Below are 24,854 nucleotides of genomic sequence, written 5' to 3'. Positions count from 1 at the left end.
AGTAGATGTGAATAGCCTTTGTTTTTATATATACTGTAACACAAGCTGGTTAGTGAAATTAAAGTGAATACTGCTTTGTTTTAGAAATTGCTCAATTTTAACTTTTTCAGATTTCTGCCAGTGAGAAATCAATAAATTTCTAAATGAATTTTGAAAACTAGCAATTATGAATACAAGTTGACTATGAAGGTTTTGCAAAGCTTTGAAAGGATCTTCAAGTTCATGAGATTCCATCAGATTTTGCCTTCAAATCAAATCTCTCTGAGACATTGAACTGAATCAGATGATTTTAATTGTTTCAGAATTCAAAGAAGATTTGGGAATCAGCATATGTTCCATGTTTAAACATTGTTGCAGAATGACCTCATGGGATCTGAATGATGTCATGGGATCCAATATTGATATGAGCCATTGAGGTTTATCTCCTTCATCAACACTGCTTATCAAAATACTTGGGGGAATATTATTTTGTTATTTGTTTCTTACTTTTCAGTTACATTTTTTAAAATGTAGGTCTGCCTGGAAGGACAAAAGAAGGGACAGCTTTGAGTTTATTTTGCTTGGTTTGCGCTCTCTCTCTCTCTCTCTCTCTCTCTCTCTCTCTCTCTCTCTCTCTCTCTCTCTCTCTCTCTCTCTCTTATCGCCTCTTCCTCAAATTCATATCATTCATTAACTACCAAATAACTGAATAGTAAGACAATATCTCAGTTTTCCTAATATTGTTTTGCATTCTCTCCACCATCCCTTCAAAATATTAAACAGGAGAAAAAGCCTGCTTTTCTTTTTGCCTGAGAGTGAGTATTTTCAGCAAATAAATGACTCTTAGATAAAGTGCTTGGTTTTTAGTCTATTGCGTATAATAAGAGTATTCCTTTATATAATATTGTATCATGTACAAAGAAGTCTTGATGCACTTGCTTCTCACGCATGCTTTTAAATTGTTCCATAAACAAGTGTGGCTAACCTTGACAATAAGGCACCAATAAGCTTGTAGGTTCTAAGTCCAGATGGTAAACTCTTTAATCTTTAACAAAAGCTTTCTTTCTTTCTTTCTTTCTTTCTTTCTTTCTTTCTTTCTTTCTTTCTTTCTTTCTTTCTTTCTTTCTTTCTTTCTTTCTCTTTCTTTCTTCCTTCTTTCTTTCTTTCTCTCTCTCTTTCTTCTCTTTCTTTCCTTCCTTCCTTCCTTCCTTCTTTCCTTCCTTCCTTCCTTCCTTCCCTTCCCTTCCCTTCCCTTCCCTTCCCTTCCCTTCCCTTCCCTTCCCTTCCCTTCCCTTCCTTTCATTTTCTGCAGTGGTTCAGTACAGTTCTATGTAGGCTATTTGCTAACAATCTAAAGACTGCTTTAGTCTTTTTTGTCTAAACCGATTGCTGCTTTAAAAGAGATACATAGAATATTTTAAAATTTGATTGTGGTGGAATTCTTGAAGCTATGTAACACTTTGGTTTTAATATCCTATATAGATTTTTGCTATTTTCATTCCATTTTCCCAAGAGTAGCAGTCACAAACATGTTAATATTTTCCCATAATACTCCATGATCAATGTTTTAAAATGTAATTAAATATTGAAACTTGAATAACTTTTATCTGATCCTTGAATCACAAATTCAAATAATATCTTGCAACTGTTCAATCTCTAATTCCAGTACAGTGATTCCACAAAATTTATTAACAAACCGTGCTTTTATTCTAGAGTGTTTTAGAAAAATAAAATAATTTATATTCTAAAGAATATGTAGAGACATAAGCAACAATCAAATGCTAAGTTTTGTGTAATAGCAAACTGGTTAATTTATCTGGGGGGAAAAAAGCTGTAAGACTTAAGACAACTGTAGGAAAATATAGGAGGTTTGATCTGGGGATTTACCTATACCTGATAATGTAAAACACATATTATTTTGATCTTCCTCCAGGTTTCCAGTTCACCCACGTTATTTTTCATGTTTCTAAATTCATTCATATATAATTCCATATAATTGCATTTATCTTTTAAAACAAAGTGTGTGTGCATATATTAGTTTACTATGATGATAATTAAACTGTAATCAATATAGCTACAGTTTTGTAAATAGTTCAAAAATTAAAATTCTGCACTCTAATGTCTTTCTGAAAACTTTCTTAGAAAATACTTTTTCTGTTCATGATTTTAATATGACTTTTGCAAAATAAAATATCCCCGTGCCTACTAAGACCCAAAAGATAATCTGAGAGTAGCGCAATTTGTTATTTATTTCAGAATCTTCTTTTTAAGAATGTGTGTGGCTGATCTCTTATTCCCATGTGTTGACATATTTTTTCCAGTTGTGATAGTGTGTATTAGAAAAGGATGTGTCAGCAATAAGATTTGTGCTGAGTTTAACAGTGCTTGGCAGAGCCATCAATTAATCTGTCTTCAGATTATCCTAATCACCCTTCCAATTCTTTCCCACTCTTTTGATATTAGCACTTCTTAACACTTCACCATTCTGCTGAAGTGTGGTTATTCATGCTTCCTGAACTTTTGACTTGAGGTCTTAGTTCAACAATGTAATCAAAATGGTCATCCATAAGTGATCCCACTGAGTTTGATTCCAATGAACTAAGGGATCCAGCCAATGAACCAGTTCCTTCAAAAGCAAAAATCTGGAGAGAATCATAAGGAGGAACATCTGGATCACAATTAGCTTCTTCTAGCTTTTGATGAATGAATTCCCGGAATATTGCACTTTCAGGACCAACTTGGAGAGATTGCCTGTAAAGGCTCTGGATTTCTGTTGTAATATTTCTTCGTGGCTTGTGTTGTCGCAGAACAGTTTGTGGTCTCAGTGCAGAAATATCAAAAGCCTCAGTGTCCTGTTCTCCGCCTCCTTCATCATCATACTTGAAAATATTCTCTCTGAATATTTCTCCTTTCTCGTGAAATGCTGCTGGCTTTGTTTGGTGCTTCAAAGCCACAACTGCTAAAACAAATACTGGCAAGCAAGCAAACAAAACAGGAAAAAAAAGATTAGCAAATATTTGAGAAGTCTGCAAAGAACAAACATGCAAATCCTAGCCAACTATGTGGTTAGTTAAATTGTGTCTGTGATGGAATGAGGTCATATTTTTAGGTGTCAACTGATAATCTAAGTAATGTGCAAACAGATGTTTAGATTAAATAGTGTGACTGATGAAAATGTCTAAACATAATTGATACATTATGTTGGAGCTAGATATCCTTCTGTAGAACAGAGGAGGTTAAAATTGACTTTCCGTTTCTTTTTTCCCCTTCTGACCAGCCTCCAGCGTCCACTGAAATGAGCTTTAATGAACTGTGGACAGTGGTGAATATTATGAGTTAGCTTGGGGAAGAGATGAGCAAAGAGGTCACATTGAAAAAAATCAAACCAAAGTCATTGTGGAGTGTTTTGGACAAAATCTATCTTTCTCCACCAGTTTTCAACATTTTTTCCCTTCTCTCTTCATTCCAGTGCCACAGCCACCAAGTTATTTGCCACAGGTTGGGGGTTGGGAGTTGGGAGGGGATCACTGGAGGCTGGTAAGAAAAAAGGGCAGAAGAGCTCAGATGTTTCATTCATCTTATCATGTTCTGGATCCAAGCCATAATGTTGTCATCTACCAAAATAAGCAGCATGGTCTAATCCAGGGGTGTCAAAACGGGATTTCTTTGAGGGCTGGATCAGCATTGCAGTTCTCCCCTGGGGGCTGGCCTGGGGGGGTGGAGATGAGAAGGACACCTCCTGCAGCACCCTGCTGGCCAAAAGGGACATGGGGGACCTGCACACAGCCCCTGTGCCCCATTTTTGGCTTGGATGTCCTCCTGAAGCCCACCCCACCCCCCACCCCGGTGCCCTGTTGTGGCTGGCAAAGTGCTGCAGAAGGCCATCCAGCCAAAAATGCACCCCATTTTGGCTGCCAGAGGCACTGCGGGCTGGTCCTTTGCTACTTCCAGGCCGGCCCCATGGGCCAGATTTAAGCAGATTTAAGGCCTTCAGTTTGACACCCCTGGTCTAATCAATGAAAAAGTAGCAGAGATGTGTTTTGCATAAAACAGAAGAAAAAAAATTACCTAATATTATGAGTAGGCAAGCCACAATAGCAACTAAAGCTTGTATGCTAATCCCCATTGAAATCAGGAATGATCCATATCTACAGGACAAAAGGCTAACTTCTTCATTACAATCACACACAGTGACCGTTAAAGTGCTGGTTCCAGTGAGAGCAGGGATTCCATTGTCCACAATTAGTATGGGCAAGGGATAAAGAAATTGTTCAGAATGATGGAATCGACTTCTTGTAGTAAGGATCCTGGCAGTGTTATCTGTAAAATAATAATTTAAAAAAAAAACTATTTATGGACAAATCAATTTCAGTGCAAAATTCTCAAACTGAATTTAAAAGATGCAAATTTGTATTCTTGTAAATTCTACCAATATAACAATAGTAAAAAAAAATTAAAATGTACATTATAACAAGAGGGATGTGGTGGCTCAGTGGCTAAAATGCTGAGCTTGTCGATCGAAAGGTCGGCAGTTCAGTGGTTCAAATCTCTAGTGCCGCATAACAGGGTGAGCTCCCGTTACTTCTGCCAACCTAGCAGTTCGAAAGCACGTAAAAAAATGCAAGTAGAAAAATAGGGACCACCTTTGGTGGGATGGTAACACATTCCTGTGCACCTTTGGTGTTTAGTCATGCCAGCCACATGACCACGGAGACATCTTTGGACAGTGCTGGCTCTTCGGCTTTGAAACGGAGATGAGCACCGCCCCCTAGATCAGGAACGACTAGCACATATGTGCAAGGGGAACTTTACCTTTACAGTATAACAAAAACCTGACTTTCAGTTCTGCAGTATCTTCACTTTCTCTGGAAAGAGGGAGTTGTATAAAATATTTCTTTTTGCCACTATTGCATCATTTTCCACAATTCCTGACACTGTCATTGGTGTCCCCATTGTTTTTGATGAATACATAAAATTTCACACAGACATTTTTAAACAGATGATATCTTTGCTTAGACTGAACTCCTGAGCTTAAAATATTTTGTTTTATTACTATTTTAAAAATGTGCTTTGGAAAATGCTTTAAACTGGACTTGAATATTATATTTATTTATTAGTAGCTGGGGTAACTTATAAAATGGAATAACACTAATAAAGCTGTGAAGATTTTCAAAGACAGTGCTTAGAGCAAAATACTCCTTCAAAGCTGCTTTGTTGAAGAACACAATTGTGTTCTGCTTCTAAAGAACAAAGTGAATCTTCTGTTCCTTTTCCATAACTTTGTCTGCCTCATTTGGCTTCTAGACATGATGGAGGAGGCCCCAAAACAACATGAAGTGCCTTGATAAATCATACTATTGCTGCACCACTGTGAAGCGATATTTGGGCATGTACTATACATAGGTTATGAGTAATGAAATGCCTTTATGTAGGGTGCTATCATTGACAGTTAATCATGGAATACTAACTTCTGAACTTAGAGGATTTACTGGTGTGCTAATTTCTGAGGTATATATTAACTTAAAGCCCAAATCAGGGCCAGATATAAATTACAAAATACACATTTTACCCATATAATATCAATAGTCCTTTAGGAAATTGTACTTAAATATGATGGTGTGGGATTCAGGACACCATATTTTGTTATGGGACATTTTAATCAAGTCCAAAAGTGAACAAGTCACTTCTTATTTATACCACCATGAACTTTCCAGAAGTTAACTTTCTTGATTTATTCAGTTAGCCAGAACATTTATATAATTAGCAAAGTAAATATGAGCAATGTATGCTTTGGCTGAATTAGAAATAGCTCTTCTTCTCTGCAGGCTACCTTTAGTGATCTTTTTTGCTGCAATTTTTATCAGCTGTTCAACTTAGATTTTCCCCTCAGATTTTTTTTTTTTTAAATTGGTATCCCCTACATTATTCTTTCTCAGTTTTCAGGATCCATATGAATGCTGCATATCACCACAGCACAGAAAAGTCATCCCCACCATGACATCAGTAGAAAGAACTAAAAAAAAAGTTATATAATTATGAATTTCATTTCTTTCTACTTCATTTCATTTTAGCAAATGTAGTTTAAGCATTTATTAATATTACACCTTTGCTTCATTTTAAATCACTTTGCTTTTCTATATGCTTTTCTAGTACCACTCAGCACTTGGCAGCTTTACCAAATAATAGAAAGATCTTCCTATGAAACTTTGCCATATTTAGAAAGCAACTATGAAACTATCAAATAGGTTTGTATCAGCGGTGAAATCCACTTATCTTCGCTACCAGTTCGGGAACGGGAACATGTGGGAGTGTGCACGCGCTATGCATGCGTGCACTCCTTCTGCACATGCGCAGAACCTTCTGTGCATGCACAGATGGTAAAAAATGGGATATAATGACGTCCTGGTGGCTGGGTGGAGCCTCCTGTCACCGGTGCTACTGGTTCGGTGAGCTGGATAGAACTGGGGGGGGGATTTCACCACTGGTTTGTGCATTTTTTAAAAAGAAGAACCTGATTTACAGATTTATAAAATAGCTCTTAAAATTCTTAAAATAAGAGCCTAATCGATTATACTTTTCAATGATGCCAAGTATATCTCAATAACTTATTGGAGGTCCTACCAAGCACCCTATTTTCAGCCATTCTTGTGTAGATTTTTTTTTCCATAAAAAGAAAGTAAATGTAACAGACCACAACTCTTTTTCCTTTATATTTGATATAACAGACAATATTGAGTTGTCATAGGCAAATAAGTTAATAGGGTATTTTATAGAGGATAGATTTAATAATCAAAAATATAATAATGAAGAGAGTTACATTTTCTGTCTGCTGCTCATATACATCATATCAAAGATCATGAAAATAATATTCATATCTTGTAAATCAGTAGTCTGATTCACCAATACCTATTTCCTTTTCAGAAAGCATTCCTTAACCCTGGGGGAAAGCTATCTCTCAAGGAGAGCAAGCAGAAAAAGAGGCAATGCCAGAGGACAGAGAAATTAAAAAAGGAAGGATGAATAAAAGGATTATGTCTATACAGAGGAAAGTACAAAGGACCACAAAAATGATTTTTCGGGGCCTATAGTTGGCTTCAGATCAAGTATTTATACTAGCGGTTATTACTTCAGCTCATGGCTAATGTAAGCTTCTTTATGCAGGAAAACTATATCTCTAAACTTACTATCACTGACTTATCTGCACCCTTGCCTACTAAAAAAATAAGCCTAATAATAAATGCTGTTTAGAAGCCAGAGATCATGTACCCAGCTTGACCAGTATCTTAAGTCATATATGACCCAGTCACAAAGACTTGGCCTCTGGTAAAAAAAAATCCCAACAACACAAGACAGAACAGATAATATTTCTTAGCTAGGAATTCCTCAAGGGATTACAATCTTATACTTTAAAGCAATGGATAACAAAACTGAACAGAGTTTATGACTTTATAGTAGAGATGACCTAGAGCTTAGAGAAAATAGTGGAAATAAATTTAGGGAATAAAAAATAGCATGCTGGTTATAACAAACCAGAGGAAAATTATTGGGAGATCTGGTACTTTCTCTTGTCACCTCTAATTCTTCCCTGGATAATTTCTTCTATGGTTGTCTGTTTTTGTTATCAATCACACTTCACAACATTTTACAACCAAAGCTCTTCGAATAACTCAAATCAGCTTGTCAATCCATAGCACCTCTGATGACCTTCTAGCCTCTGGATAATTATTTTTGGTAGTGAGAAAATAGATCACTGGACTCTCGAAGGCCATTTTTAAATGTCTCATTTAAACATTGAGGTTTATTAGCAAAAGATCCACCATTATTACCATTATTAACAAAAGATGCCCACTAAGACATCCCACATCTCATATGGACTACCACAACAGTCATACCCACTGTGGGGCAAAACAGTGTTCAAGATAAGGATGTCCATATAAAGATGTCCACAACCAGCAGCAGTGTCACTGCCAAGGACACATGCATGGCAATAGTGACCTCCAAAGACAAAGAGGAAGAGTGGCTGTCAGTTGTCAGGCCTCATAATCTGGAGATGAATTAGGCCCACATATTACATGCAATGAAGCAGGCACAGAGGAAATGGAAGCTAGCCCCTTGGAAACAGGTGGGTAGGGTACTTAGCTGAGTGTTGCCATGCCACCCAGCAGGGAATACAGCTGAGGAACAAGAGCAGGACTATAACAGTGTTCAGGATGACCAAGTAAATGGGAAAGAGAGGCTGCCAAGTAGCCAAGAGAAACTACTCAGTGACAATTCCTGCAATTGGCACACAGCAAAGAGAAGTTTTCAAAGTGCATGGAGAAGGGATCTTTAATAGCCCTCAGGAGTCTATGGACATTCTCAGTGAAAAGATGATGGTCATCCCAAAGGTATTTTCCAAAAGGCAATTGGACTTTTTTTTTTCCTTTGAGGAGATGTATCTCTGGCTGTGATTCTGAGCCATGGCAGCTGCTGATGTGAACAGAGGGGAGAACCCAGAGTAGTGGTGCCCTTGGAAGCCATTTTTCAAAGTAAGCAAAGTAAGCAAGTAAGTAAACACTCCTTTGATATGAAAGTTCTGTTTCTAGTCTAATAATGAAAAAGAAATGAATTAAAATATCTCAAAAACACATTTAATACCTACTTTCATTATCTTCAAGTTCAAAACTGGAACCGTTTTTGCTCTCTTCCATCAAATAGAATGAAAAATTATGGTTTTCCATAGCATCATCTTTATCTACTGCACTGATTGTTTGGATGAGCTGGAAACAAAAATCAATAAACAATGTGTTTAGTGCCAAACATTATTGCTTGGCTTTTAATGCAATGGGTCACAACTGCAGGCAATATATTCTATTCAATTAACAAAGTTACAATTGGGTTTATCTCCAAAAGACAGAGAATGTTTTAAACTGCTGCTACAAACTGACATTATTTAATTCAATCTTTTTTAAGGGTGTTGATTTTTTTTTAAATGCCCTACAATTATGCCACTTGATTTTCTATTGATTGGAAGGAGATAAGCACTAAATTCTTGAAGTAATGCAAATTACTTTTAGAATAGCAATGCAAAGGTTAACTAAACTTTCCATAAGCAACAAAGAGGGACAGGAAAAGGAAATGAGTAAAGTATTCTACCCTTTGTTTTTTAAGATGAAAAGTATAACTTTCTATGTTTGAACAATCCTTCAATACCTATTTTCTTCCTGCACACAAACCTCATTGGCATCACTTAAATGATGTATTATGGTAGTTGTGACCCAAAGATTGTGACAGGTTCATGTGCTGAATTGTTGATTCTTTGAGATTGTAACAGATTGAATATGGGAACACTCAGTTATGCTTTCAAAGAAGGAAAATAATCCCCATTGACAAACATATCAAACTAAATTGCCATTTGTAAGAAAAAGTAAAAATTAGCATGTTTTCATTAAAAAAGGGATCAATTTCACATCTCATAAGTCATGTTACAAATGCCATAATAACCCATCATTTCCATTGCAGAAAAAAAAATCTGCTACTATTGTCAGTAGAAGTTGTTTACCACCTCACATACTATTTTGAAAACACTCTTTATTTCCCATTTCAATTCAATTTTATAAAGTACCCCTTAATAATTAACCAGTTGGCATTAGAAAATCTAATTTGACTAAAACCAGATAATGTATGCATATTTCCATTAAGGTTTTAAAATTGTTTTCTCAATTTTCCTTAAAAAGAAGCAATACCTTGACTTTGTTATCATGTCCTATAATATTTAAGAAGTGCACATTTCTTGTTATGCCTAATATAAAAGAAATATTATGATTGCATCAGTAACACATTTAATTCACCCATCACTCATGGAAAAATGTGCTTTGGAATAGCATATTTTGGAAAGCCAGGCATTTAAGTATTAGTATGTTATATTGTGCCTTGGGGCTGAATCAACAACTTTCAATTTGACTACTATATGAATGAAATTGTTGATTCAGCTTAACAGGATTGCAATAGGTGGCAGTCCGGCTTTCCTGTCTCAGCATTCCTCTTATGGACTTTCTAGGGAGCATTTCCTGTTGCTATAGTTGCATGAATAACAGAGTTGGAAGGGACTTTGGAGGTCTTCTAGTCCAACTCTATACCACTTCAGATAAATGGTTGTCTAAACTCTTCTTAAAAATGTCCAGTGTTGGAGCACCACAACTTCGGGAGGCAAGTCATTCCAAATATTACCCTGTTTTCCCCAAAATAAGACATCCCCTGATAATAAGCCCAATTGGGCTTTTGAGTGCATGGCAATAAGGCCAAGTGCTTATTTCAGGGTTCAAAAATCTTATGTTTTAACTGTCAGGAAAATTCTCCTAAGTTCCAGGTTGTTTCTCTCCTTGATTAGTTTCCATCCATTACTCTACTTTAAAGATGTGAAAAAAGAAACATTTTACACACAATATAGGTTTTATGGTTGCTGCATGTTTTCCATACTTTTTCTTCTTTTGATATATTCCTATACCAGCAAGTAACCTACCTCATACACTGAGAAACAAACACCAATTTCTCAGGGTTAAATAATGATGATGTAGATGTGCTAATCTTTTCTATGTGCTCACATTTTCTTAGTGTTTTACCTATGAACATATAGATAGCTATAGACAATAAATGTCAGGCATTCAACTGTTTTGTCTCCTATATTTTAACTAATCCTAGGAAAGCTTCATCTCATAAAGCAAGATACAATTAAATTAAAACATGCATCAAGTATTTATTTGTCTATTTGGTATGTGTGTGTATAGATAAAACATTTGGGGCAGAATCCAGCAAAATCAATAGGTTACTAAAAATATGAATTCTGATGTTGTGGCTGAATTAAAAGTGGAAAAATAATCTAGAGAAGTACATAGTAAGATATTTTTGGCACTTTCTTAGTTTTTTAAAGCAAAAGTAGAGCCATAGTTTACTGGATGAATATATAATTTCCATTCAAAATACCCCAGATTCAATTTCTGGCATCTCCAAACTGAGCTGGGGGAAAAAAAAAATCTCTTCCCAGCAACCTTGGAGAACAGCTGCCAGCCATTAACTACCTAGGATTAGATGGACCATTGGCAGCTTTCCATGCTCCTAATTTGGCATCTAACAGCCAAAGGAGGAGGGAATTGCTTAGTAAACAGCTGGATTTCCTTGCATTTTTCCCCAGATTTAAAGCTTCTATTAGCAATATAAGAAGAAAAAGAAAAGTGTCTATTTTCTAATTCAAAGTAGCTAATGATACTGAATAAATAATGACACCACTGGGTTTGAGTCGGGAAATTGGTGATGAAAGAAGGTTAATTCCCCATTTTGCAGACTGAACTGGTCTATAGTCTTGGATATTCCACATTGTGTTCAGTTTGGTCTTAGATTAATTACTTAAATGTAGCAAATGATTGGATTTTCCATAGACTGAATTTTAAAAAACAACCGTAGTCCACTAATTATGTTTGAATCAAGGTTTAGAATGAAAAAGTAATATAGTTAGACTATATTTTGGAAATCCAGCATCTGCAGTTGGTTATTGATTGTAATCTAATTGCTAAGAACTGTGTTGTAACAAGCCTCATTAATCTGAAAACTGAAATTATCTACAAGGCAGTGAAAAAGACAACTGGGTACCTGCCTAACATTTGCTTAAATGGACTATGTGTTTGCAATAGTAATTTAACACTCTGGGAAAGCTATTCCTACTGATGCCGGCTAGACACATTTTCCCGCATTTATTTCTACATGTTGTCATTCAATCTGATAAAAGGCAATTTGCATTCAACATTGTTTTGAGAGAGTAGAGAAATTTGGAAACACTTTATGGTTAGAGTAGAATTTTGCACTGATTTAGCAAGGAGATGGCTCTGTATCTGTTGTCCTTTATTTTGTCCTTGTATCTTCATCAATTTACATCAGCCTCTATTCTTCTCACATTTCCAGTAAATCCTAAAGGAAGTTATCATGGTGGAAGAGCAATGATTAGGCTGTTTCAGTAATGATATTCTCAGACAAATTTGGAGAAATTGTCCCCCCAATATCTTTTCCCACAGATTTGGAAAAGAGTTTGGACAGGATGATTGGCCTATCTTTAATATCTACTATGGCAAAAAGCAAATAGATGCATCATGCAGATACTTAGGAGAATGATGAAAGAGCCACATTTTAAAAATATGTGATCAGAATCATTTTTAATTGCCAGAAAAGAAAGAATGTTCTATTTTTACTTCCAAAATAAATAAATCTGTGTGGACACTTGATTCGGCAAGGTAGGATAATGGAATCTCACCAGTTGACCTAGACTTAAACTGTTATTGTTTATAATATTTAGGATATTTTTTGAAAAGGAGCTTATGTCAAGTCAACAGGCCTTGTTTTTATTATAATTGCTGATTTATGTTAAGTGCTAGGTAAATAAGTGTTGTTTTACCATTTCTAACTGAAAGTGCACACTTTCACCCACTTTACAATACATTAAATTGAGTAAATTGCCATATTAAATTCAATCCACATATGATCCTCAAATTACAGGGATTTGTGTCAAAATAAATATGTACAAATGTGGAAAGACACAGATAAATTCAATGTTTTGTGTTCAGCTGGATCTGATTCTTGCGTTTGAACAAACAAAAATCATATCTGCAAGGCATAACATTAGTCACCAGAATGTTTTCAAAGTGATTTGGGAAAACAGTTTTCCCATTTCTGTAGAAAATGCACAAATGATGGGTAAATATGATTTTTTTTGTACAAAAATATGTACAAAATAATATATATTGGGTAAACATATGTCAATGTAAAATACATTTTGTAAATTTTTCATTTTTTAAGCAATTTACTGGAAATAAATAATGTAAAACTAACATGGGCTAGTTTTATAGTGATTTGTATATCCTAATTCTATTATGAGCAGGAACAAAATTGGAAGCAATATTAATATAAAAAAATAAAAATTGCAATGTGCCCTATCCCCTTATAGTAAGGTCAATTGTAAAGTACTTCTTCCTGTTACAATAGCTAAACAGGAAATATTTTCAAGCTTTTTCTTTTCACATTATTTTTCTACTGAGAGATTTGAAGCAGAACATTCCAATCCTTTTTTCTCTATAGTTCCAGGTCATCATAATTCTAACACAGTCCAATTCTTTCCTTTGTAATACCTTAGACCAATTTGGTCCCCTTTTATATTGTTTGATAAATTGCTGCCATTCTGGCATACTTGTTGGAAAGGAAGCATTTTTGAAGGCAATAGAATTTATCTGCAAACTGAAGCCCTTCTGTAGATGTGGTGACCTACCTGCCCTACTATTTCAGGTGTGACATTAAGCAGCGGAATAAGAAGTGTGACTGCTTGGTGCTTCATGTTCCTCATGCTATGACATCCAAAGGGCATCTTTCCATCTCCTTTAACAGAAATATATTAACTTTTCTTCTTTTTGATACAAGGAACAAAAAATCAAGGGCAATTGCAAAGTTTAATTAGTGTAGCTAGTGCTTGGCCACCTACCACTGACAGCAAAAGATTTATGCCTTCAATGCAGAGCTATCATTAATCAATTTAGTGCATCTATAAAATTCTTTTAATCCCAGGTCGTAGAGTTGCCAGGTGTCCACTATTTGAGCGGACAGTCCGCTTTTTTCACATTATGTTCACTATTTTTTTTCACAAAATAGTACAGCTTTAGCTTACGTACCATTTCATCATAAAGCTTTTGAATAAAAAAAATGCCCACTATTCTTTTTCACAAAATAGTGGGCATTTTTTTTATTCAAAAGCTTTATGATGAAATGGTACATAATCTAAAGCTGTACAGTCTAAGAGAATAAGGATAGGAGAATCGCATTTTGTCTTTTTTTTCATAAGTTAGAATGAGACAAAGATCGAATATCCATTGAACTCGATTCTCCGAAAAAATTAATGATGAGATTAAAATAAAAATATATTATAAAATTATGTACAGTTCACATTTTTAAAACGTATTGTAGCTTGTGTCGACTGATCTAAAATAGCATCGAGTGATGAGAGTGACAGCGGCAAGATTTCGAATTCTTTAAAATGAAAGAGAGGAGTGTGCAAATACACCAAAGACTGGGAAGCTACTTTTGCATGGATTACCAACAACGAAACCGACAGAACAAATATGACGGCCTACTGTAAATTGTTTGTAAGAAAATATATAATTTAATTGTAATTTTTTTTTATTTTTTTACCAGTTAACCCCCCCCCGCCCCCCGCTTGTCCGCTATTTTTTGGAAGCAGACCTGGCAACCCTACAGGTGAGTTTTGATACATTATCAATGTAATGGACAATCTGTTCTGTGACTCCCCCCGCCAGCCCCGTAGATGGTACTTTGCCACAAATTATGTTCATGAGTTTGTTTGGGTTTTTTTGATGCACTAGAGCAGTGATCTCTAACCTTTTTGCCATTGTGTGCCAGGAGAGGGGAGGCGGGGGAAGTCCACACGCACGGAGGACCACACCGATAATTCTATGCGCCTTGCCCTGTGCATGCGTGTGCAACCTCCCCCCCCGCTCCTGGCACTCAATGGCCCGGTAGGCCCATTTTTCTTCTTACCTGGTTCCAGATCCTCTCTATTTATCTGGAAAGGACGAAAACAGCCCATTTCCCAACTCCCAGTGGGGCCTCTCTAGGAATCTCTGGAGGCTGGGGACAGCAAAAAACATCACTTCCTGTCCCACCGGGAGTTGGGAAATGAGCCATTTCAGGCCTTTGGAGGGCCTCCGAGGGAGTGAGAAAGGCTGTTTTCGCCCTCCGCAGATGCATAGAGAGGATCTGGAGCCAGGTAAGAAAGAAAAATGGGCCTTCCCCATGCCCCTACCCCAGGCCCTCCGGAGGCAGGAAACAGCCTGTTTTCCTACTTCTGATGGGCCCAGAAGACCCGAAAATCAGCTCATGCCAGAGCTGAGCTGGCATGCCCACTGATATGGCTATGTGCGCCACCTGTGGTTCGCCATCACGGCAATAGGTTCGCCATCACGGCAATAGAATAATGTTTCTGAATCTTGGAAATATTAAGATGTCTGGCTGGGGAATTCTGGGAGTTGAAGTCCCCACATCTAAAACTTGCTAAAGTTGAGAAACACTTTGCTAGAGTTCTGTATCTTCCAGGACAGTGACCAAAATGTAGAAAATGAGTTAGAATACTGATCTCCTATCTTCTCCTTTGACCTTAAACACGGGGCAAGAAAATTGTAGGAAGAAAATGTATAGTTGTTTACTCCCCTTGACCATTTTTCATCAATTCATGCAATAGAACAGCAGTAGAAAGTAAAAGGCAATTTAGCAGTTTTGTCAAAACCACTGAAAGTCTAGCACTTTGCACATTGATCAAGATACCGTAACATGCATACACAAAAGAGGTGTTGTTTTGCTCATATTGTTATAGCAATCTTCTTAGCCTTTTTGGCTCTGTTCTTGCTAATGTCAGTCATACATGTATATATACAACACATATATTGTCCCATATTGTCCCATCCTATTTTGAAGATCTAAACAGGAATCTGTAAAACTAAAATTATGGACTCATGGGGAGATTGATCTATTCACACAAAACAAATGATATTCTTGCTCAGTTGCTAAACTATGCATACAGTTACTGGCTTCTTAACTATTTCTTTCTTTCTTTTTTTTTGAAGGAATCTAAAATAGCAAGAGAATCTTCCCTCATAGTTAGTATGCTCCCATTAGACAATGGCATTGCCTGCTTATAACTAATGCACAATGCAGAGATCAACATGTGTTGATCATATTTTCATGATAATCATGATTCATATGTCAGACATCATGGTGCAGTTGCATTATCATATAATTTATTGAATGGTATGATGATACACATATTCTTGTTTTGATGCTATCAGACCCTCCCAGGTAAACCCAGTTTTTTTAAAAAATGAATTAATTTTTCTTAATCATATGATGCCATGATTGTGAGTGGTGCAGTGGCCTAGAGGTAGAGCTCTTGCCTCACAATCAGGAGGCTGTGAGTCTGATCCTAGGTAGCGGCAGATATTTTTCTCTCTGGGCACAATGAGTAACTATCTGCTGTGAACTCTGCATTAGTGACAGGAAGGGCATCTGGCCAGTAAACACTCAGCTCCATTCAGTTGCCCCGACTCCACCCCAATGCAAGGGATAACGGGATCATTAAAAGACAAAAATAAATAAATGATGCTATGATTGTATCAACTGAAGACACAGATACACAGAAATAAAGCTTTGATGAAGGCAACAGTACATCAAAGAGTGAGGATTTCTATTGCCCAAGTAATGTAATTTAATATTTCAAGTGGAGTAGGGAATGATGCATTGTTTTGATTCTTAAAAGTATTAAGATTCTAAGAATACCTCTACTGTGCAGGTTTATTAGTCTTGTGTAGAACCAAGAACCAATCAAATTCTGGCCATAAGTGATGATAGATGCCTTAGCCAGTTGGTGCTCAGTTTTGGCCAGGAAATGAAAACTAAAACTAAATGAAATTGAGATTATTCTGCACATACATTTGATCCGATTTGATTAAATGGCAGGAAATGATTCAGTAACCCTAAATTGGAGATAGAGGACAATGTAGATCAGGACATCTCTTGGGACTCCTCAATACTGTTTTATTTTATTTTCAGGTCTATGCCAACTTTATAACAGTGAAGGATAAAACATAGAGAGAGGTAAAGGAAAACTAAGCAGGGGATAAAAATCACTTATTTTTTGTAGGTAACACTTCATTTTTAATCCTAGCATACAACCATTCTGTAAAGACAAACAGAACAATATACGGCTATCAAGATACAAGTAACCTGAGGTCAGAACAAGGCCGCTCTTTGCATTTCTGATGTAGAAGAAAAAAGAATAATATTATAACTAGATAAGTCATCAGTGACAGCTGGAAGAGTTTACTTCAGATGCATGCATGAACAAAAAAGTCTTACAAGATTTCCTATAAGTAGAAGAAAGAAACATTGGCAGATCTCAGGAGAATTTTAATACTTTTTATGAAATAATGTTAGTCTTACCTGTCCAGCTCTTGAATTCTCACACACATACGTCTCATAGTATTCTGCAAATTCTGGTGCATATTCATTTGCATCAAGAACTTTAATATAAACATTTACTTCTGACATTTGTTTTGGGTTTGCTAAATCACAAGAAAACAAAAATAAAAAACCAAAACAGAATGGAAAGTCAACAGCTTTTTCTTTACTGTTATAAGTTCTCTCTCTTTCTCTACCTCTTCAAAAATCCTTTCTAAGGAACATTGTGAGGTTCAGTTTAGATTTTAATAAAAAGTATTATATACAAGATTATATTCCACATTAATATATGACACAATAAAATCATAATAAAACAATAAAGAGTTTTGCATGTTATCTTTTGTGTATCATGTTATAAAAAAGTCTTCAATAATGATAATATAAGAAATGATTCATAAATGATCTAATACGACCTTGGCAACCACAAATATTAATTCAGGAATATTCTGTTTTAGATTATTGCTATAATATATCTTATAGAAATTAAACAGCAAATAAAAAAGTTCATATTCCTTCATGAGTTCAAAAATTGAGGGAGGGAAGGAAGGAAGGAAGGAAGGAAGGAAGGAAGGAAGGAAGGAAGGAAGGAAGGAAGGAAGGAAGTTGGTTGGTTTTGTAAATAATTGAGTGAATATATGTTAAATTCAAATACTTTTGCACAGATGGGTCTTTGCTTAAGGCATTCAGAAAAGCACTATATAACAGTGAATTGCCCTATATTTAAATTAGCTTAATTATCAAGATGATTTGTGAGCTGTAAGCTAGACAAATGTGTAAAACCACACTTTTTCCTTAATTACTTAAGTGAATTAAAGCACAATATGGTACAATTTTCTCTGTTATATACTCAACTGAATTCAGTGGAGCTAGAAAGTAGGCCTTTCTTATTGCAAGAAAGTATTCAAAAATTGCAGCCGTTACCTTCTACTTTCTAAGACACCTTTCTATTAGAGAACGATTAAATAAATAGTAAAGTAAAAGATTTGATTATTCACTAAAAAGAAAGGTGAAAGAGTTTCTGGAAATAATTTCAACAGCTGTCTGTGAGAATTTTCCATTGTGCCAACGTGCTATAAATCCATACAATATTATCAGAAATTTGGATAAATAATTTCTTTTGACTATTTATGTAGCATAACATGAAGCTAATGTGATATCATGCAGAAGGATTGTGTAGTAAATCTGATATTGTTTTAAACAAAATATTTTAGGGTATTTGTTACAGCATTTCTTATTCTGTCACTGGTTGGTAAGGCAACTAATATGCAATTAATCTGATTTATTTTTAAGAACTGGAATATAGGATTACTAAAATTAATTCACCTTTTATTGGTAAATCTCTGCAATAAAGAGGTATGAAATGCAATTTCCAAATATGAATATTTGAATATATGTTTATTCCTCCCCTACCCATCCCACCAAAGTTATGTTTTACATTTGCATTTTTGTTTTTCTTTCTTTCTTTTCAGTTAAAGTTGATTTACAATCAAATATAAGTAATACAGTTAATTTATAATATATAGATAAAGACAAAGTCTGGTACAATTATAGCAATTATTTTTCTCACTTGAAAAAATTTACTTCCCAGATGATTAAGCAACTCAGTTAATACACGGATACTTATAAGCATAAGGACATTTGTTTGGGGCAAACGTATTGTAATTTTGTTTTCAGCATGTATACTTGGAATTTTGAATAGATAATTCAAACTACCGATTCTGTGGGCGTGGCTTGATGGGTCTGGTTTAGCTTGGTGGGTGTGGCAGGGGAAGGATACTGCAAAATCTCCATTCTCACCGGTTCTCTGAACTACTCAAAATTTCCACTGCTGGTTCTCCGAACTGCTCAAAATTTCCGCTACCGATTCTCCAGAACCTGTCAGAACCTGCTGGATTTCACCTCTGGTTTAGGTTTACATATCATAATGTGATCCAAAAATGCCATAATTCTAAACTAGAACCTCTGAATTAATTTTAGGTCATTCTTTGATCAAACTGATTCTGATATTTGATTTTCACATTTTCACAATATGTAATCCCTTTCAAAAGTACTCATATGAAGTAAGCATCATACATGTGCTAATAAATGGAAATGTGTATTTCTTCCCACTGTACCAGCATCAGGTAAACTAACAACAACAGACTATGTCTTTATATTCATTCTACAGGAATATTTTATTTTAATTTTAGCTGCTGGATTTACTGGCTGTCATTCAATTCACTTACTTTTGTCTCATCTATGGAGATTCTCGGTCATCCAGGTCATGGTTGTCCCAAAGGTGCTTTTTTCAAATGGCAACTGGACTTAATTTTTGGCTTGAAGACGTTTCGCTTCTTATCCAAGAAGCTTCTTTGGTTCAAAATTGAAGAAATTTCTTCGATAAGAAATGAAATGTCTTCAAACCAAAAACAAAGTCCAGTTGCCATTTTTAAAAAAGCACTTTTGGGATTACTTTTGTCTTATTTTCTTTTTTTTTTTTAAATAGTTTTTTTTCAATTATCTTAATTGTTTACCTCTTTGGAACAGTGCACATTCATCAGCATAGAAAGATAAAAGTGCTTATTTAAATAAATAATTAGTAGAATTATAGTTAGATAGTTTTGACTTTTTTATAATTATTAAGAATATTTTATGATTAAAGTTCTTTTGCTATGTTTTTGTGATTTAAAAAAAAGCAAAAAATCTAAGAATATGAATGAAAATAGTCACATAATGCCTTGATGTTGTGCATATAAAATCCACTATTTTAGCACATTTAAAATGCTGTATCCACTCAGCTGGGATTCTGAAAAAAAATAATGGAAATGATTTCTCCTTTTATTTGGCTGAAGTGTTTGTGTTATCCTTTTAATGAAAACCATACAGCTTGTCCTAGTGAAGAACCAATCTTAAGATAGATAAAACTGTCCCTTTATGATTTGCATTTTACCTTTTTATTATGAGGAACTAAGAATTTAGCAGAGGCTGTTTAGTTCTAATTCTAATTCTAGTTCTAAGTATTTAAAAAAAAAAACAAGCAAGAAATAACATCTGAAAGGCAAGGTGACTTACAAAGAAATGCATAGATTAGGCAACTTGTAATTTGCATTGGAATTTAAGGTAACACCAACAGAATAACTATATATAGCCAATGCTTTTCAATTCCAACTATATTTATTTGTTAATCAAATTTACATAGCCACTCATCTCACCCAAGGAGACTCTGGTCAGTGCATAACAATAGATAAATAGCAAGAAAATAAAAAAAAGAAAATACAACTATAAAAACCTATAGATATCCTAACAAAAATGCAACCCATAATTGAAGAATATAAAAATACCTCTCTCGACAACAATGCTATCTAGACATATCTCCAGTTCATAGGAGGCCCAAACCTGGTCACATAACCAATTCTTAAGAACTTTCAGAATATCAAAAGGGATGGAGCTATAAGTCTAACTGAGGGAATGTGCCCTCAGTTTCAGAATTAATTTTCTGACTGGAGTTCAGTTAAATGCTGGGTAATTTCATACCACTAATAAAGAATAAAGTGAAATTAACTTTATTAATTCATAAACTAATAAAAAAGTCTGTGAAATTAACCACAGTCTAATATAATATAAGCTCTTGTATCAAGAGGACAATTTCATATCCTGCAATGTGCCTTAAAATGTTAATTATTTCCATTATACAGGTAGTCCTTGACTTACAACAGTTTATTTAGTGACCATTTGAAGTTACAATGTCATTGAAAAAAAATGACTTCTGACCATTTTTCACACTAATGACTGTTGCAGCATGCACTTGGTCACGTGATTTACATACGACAACTGCTTGACAACTGGTTATGGCGGTTGCAGTGTCCTGAGGTCATGTGATCATCTTTTGTGACCTTCTGACAAGCAAAGTCAATGGGGAAGCCAGATTCACTTAACAATTGTGTTACTAATTTAACAACTGCAGCAATTCACTTAACAAATGTGGCAAGAAAAGTCATAAAATGGGGCAAAACTCACTTAACAAATTCCCACTTAGCAACCTAAATTCTGGGCTCAATTGTGGTTGTACATCAAGGACTAACTGTATTACATTTTTTTTCCCTTTTAAATGTGCTATTTTGATCGAAGAAAAGAAAATTTTAGATTTAACCCTAACAAACACATCCCTTTTCTTAGTGTTACCTTTTGAAACAAGCAACAAAGAAACAGGAAATTCTCAACCGCAAAAGATGAACCCTTTGGAAAATAATTACTATAAAAAGATATTGGCATCAGAGATCTCTGCAGGGGTAGTTAAGTAAGTCAAGTTGATGATGGTAAATGCATGAGCCAAGTTCTAGTCCTTTTTTACAAGCATCATAGTAAGGTGGGTTTGGATTTCACCATCAGAGCTGCCATCTTGACTTTTTGACATCCTTTCCTGCAGATGCCCCTGCATGATGCACATTTGGGACAAGTACCTTAAATCTCCTACTCACTTGATTCTATGGCAGTAACAGTTAGATTGTGCCAAATCTGTTTCTCTCGGTCCAGAGGTCCAGTTATACTAATTGTTCCATTGTGGGCATTAATACTGAAAAACGTCTTTAAATACTTGCGATGGGCAATAGAATATCTACACACGAAAGAGAAGGGGGAAAAGAGAAGAAAGAGGAAGAGTGAGTTTCTGAGACCTGGAATATAAAAATTTCTTCATAAAGAAGGATGTATAAACTATTGTCAGTGAAGGAAACAGAATTGTGTAGCCATGAATATGGATATGTGTGCTTTGGCTATTCAGAAATCATGAAAAATGAACAGTGATAAACATTTAAAATTCACTGCTGCCAAGATCAAAGCCCCTCTTTTTATGCGCTGAAATATGTTCATACCTGTATTAGACTGAAGCAAATCTAAAATGCATTATTCATTCTTCTTTCACAGACAGGCTCCCAGCAGGTGAAGGACTCGATTAAAAAGAGACAGTGAAGTGCCACTTGTGAAGTGACTCACACTGGCAACTAAGTTGGGCTACAGCAGTGCATTTTTATTGTGGCTGCTTTGAAACAATGTCAAAGGGAAAAAATACTAAGAGGAGAAAGGCAAAAGAACAACTACCACTTCCATTAAACATAAAGGATAGAAAACCCTTGGAACAGGGAGAACAAAACGATAGATTTATTTTCATAGACTTAGTGACCCATTTATTTTGCTTAGTTTAGCTTTCCTTCCTTCCCTACCTTCTCAGAGCAGAAAACTTTATGAAAGTTTCCTTTTTCTGAATCCCAATGAAGCAAGGGATACAGTGCAAGCAGGAGATTTATCTATAATCTCCATTCTAATAAAATAACTACATGTCTCATATATCAGATATACCGCACCCAAAGACCTACGGCAACGATCTTGGGGAGTAATCTTCAATGGCATTAAAAACCATATAATACTATTATTTTCAGTCCTATCTATATCCAGGCATATCTTAGGATTTGTGGTGTACCTGATTGGACTATCAATATCATCTGGATCTCTGGCACTCACAGATCCCACAAATGAGCCATTCAAGTTGTCTTCAGCAACCTCCATGAAGAATTCCTCTAATACAAAAACTGGAGGTTCATCAGCATCCTTCACTATGATCCTGAGAATAGTTTCATCTTCAAACTTAGCGTCGTTTTCAAGGAAGCGCTTTTCAACATGCCGGTTAATGCCTTTCACATTTATTTTGTATGCCCTTTGGCTTTCATAATCAACTGTCTATAAAAAAAAAAGAAGAAGAAAAATCTGATACTGAGAAATTGACAACAATAAGCAGGTAATTGAGAAACATTGCTTCAGTTTCACAGGGAATGTTTTCAAAATAGGCATGTTATCTATTTCATTTTTCTCTCTTGAGGGGAAGAAAATGTTAGTGTAATCCTCATGTGCATACTTTTTACAGTTACCTTACTTACTAGTTGGTTTTTGGTAGTATAAGTTATTGTGTGGTGTTTCATCCTGTCCAGTGATCTGACATCTTCCCTGGGTTTCCAATCCAAGGGAAATAGAATCATCATGAACAAATCCCTCCAATGTTTCCCAGCCAGGAAGCATGGGGAGATAAGGAAGAAGCAGAATTGTGGAGAGAGGTTGAGTCTGGAATGGAATGCAACAGCCACATCCATCTTGCCATGGCCAACTTTCAGACACCATCTTGCCACAGCCAACTCACTGTGGCCATCTCTCTGTGGCCAACCCAATATGGCTATCTCAATGTGACCATCTCGCCACAGCCAACGCACTGTAGATAACTTGCTGTGGGACAATTCCATGCAGGATAACTCAGCACAATAAATGTTGTCTGCCACTGATTCTTCAACATTATTTCCATTGACAAAAAATGGAAATAATGTAGAAGAAACAGTGGCAGATAACATTTATTGCATTGAGTTGTGCTATGTGGATTTTCCTGTGGCAAGTTAGCCACAGTGAGTTGGCCACAGCAAGTTGGCCATGGTGAGATGATCACAGTGAGTTATCCTAGACCCCTTCTGGGGGGAGACAGCAGAACACATAGTCTTTGCAATGAACAGGTATGATTACTCCATAAAAACAGAAGCAGCATTGGTTGCTTCCCTTTACTGCCATTTCATCCTGGGCTGCTGGATTGGGTCATTATGTTCTGTGCTGATTTCATTTACCTTTCTTCCAGTTGATCTAATGGTGGTCTGTAAAAATTACTCTTGGTACTCTTGGTCATTGTTTCTTACTCTTTTTCTCCAGCGTATCTTTGCCCATCCTTGAACTTCCTACCTGGCATCCATTTGATTTCCACCCATTCTGTGTCCACTGTACCGCAACCTTTTTAAGTACTTCAGTAGCAACACAGGCAGTTCGGAAGGAAGTTGTACAATTGCAATGAATGCTATTCCTTTACTTCTAAGAATCTGGACCATCAGTTCTCTGTTTCCCCAAAGTTTCTATGGGCCTACAGTGGAATGAAGGAATAATCTGTGTCTTTTGGATTGATACAATAAGGTGAGTAATGAGTGGGAACACTAGAGAATATATGAAGGGAGTGTAAAAGTATGCATGTGTGGAAACATTTTGGAAAGCAAAGGAAAAGAATGGGGGCTATTGAGAAGAAAACAGTTCCTAAAAGAAAAAAAAAAGGTAGACCTTGGGAGATCCGCTCAATAGAGGCCATCCGTTAAGGCAGTGGTGGGATTCAGCCAGTTCACACTACTTCGGGAGAACCGGTTGTTAACTTTCTGAGCACTTTGGCAAACTGGTTGTTGGAAAAAATCATTAGGGCCAGGGGTGGGTTCCACTTACCTTTACTACCGGTTCGCAGTGGGATCTGTGCATGCGCAGATCACCAATGATGATGTCATGGTGGGTGGGCAGAGCCTCCCGCCGGTTTTACTACTGGTTCTATAGAACCAGACTCAATCGAGAGCAACCCACCACTGATTAGGGAAGAGAACCGGTTATTAAATTACTTGAATCCCACCACTGTGTTAAGCCTTGCCTTTCTTATACAGATCAGAAGGCTGAAATACAGGGACAAACTGATCATAGCTTGAAAAAGTCATAGTCTGAGCACCAATCCAGCTTCATTGCCAAACCACTACAAACCAGACTGGAATTTTAAAAGCAACATGGGAAGTAAGTAGTTTAGCCTGCAGTGCAAAATTAGACTTAATAAGGATTGCTCAAAAGAGTTAAGACAAGAGAACACATTTCTTGAGACAATCTGAAGCCAGCAGAGTTTAGCACAGAATATTTAACTTTCTCAGTCAAGAGTGATTAACACTGTTTGTTCCTAGATATGCCACAAATAAACTGCCCATTTTATGAATACATTATATTGATCATGCTAATGTAGGATGAAATCTTGG

The 24,854-nt window shown here is 35.9% G+C and overlaps 1 protein-coding gene across 1 annotated transcript in view; it reads right to left on the bottom strand.

Annotated features, from left to right (window-relative positions):
* Positions 1 to 1,639: 1,639 nt before the first annotated feature.
* The window catches only part of LOC117672606 (cadherin-19-like), a 76,792-nt gene continuing 53,577 nt past the window's right edge, over positions 1,640 to 24,854 (bottom strand). The window contains exons 7-12 of the mRNA XM_034429385.2: positions 22,475 to 22,731; positions 21,477 to 21,613; positions 17,002 to 17,123; positions 8,621 to 8,738; positions 4,048 to 4,299; positions 1,640 to 2,950 (exon numbers count right to left, since the gene is read on the bottom strand). Of these exons, the coding sequence (XP_034285276.2) occupies positions 2,457 to 2,950; positions 4,048 to 4,299; positions 8,621 to 8,738; positions 17,002 to 17,123; positions 21,477 to 21,613; positions 22,475 to 22,731 (1,380 nt within the window). The 3' untranslated portion in view covers positions 1,640 to 2,456. The remainder of the gene's footprint in view (positions 2,951 to 4,047; positions 4,300 to 8,620; positions 8,739 to 17,001; positions 17,124 to 21,476; positions 21,614 to 22,474; positions 22,732 to 24,854) is intronic.

Source organism: Pantherophis guttatus, chromosome 3 (genome assembly GCF_059756535.1).
Source record: "Pantherophis guttatus breed Tessera chromosome 3, ASM5975653v1, whole genome shotgun sequence".
Lineage (NCBI taxonomy): Eukaryota > Metazoa > Chordata > Lepidosauria > Squamata > Colubridae > Pantherophis > Pantherophis guttatus.
The sequence above is the reverse complement of the archived record's forward strand: the minus strand, read 5'-3'. Positions and strand labels throughout refer to the sequence as shown.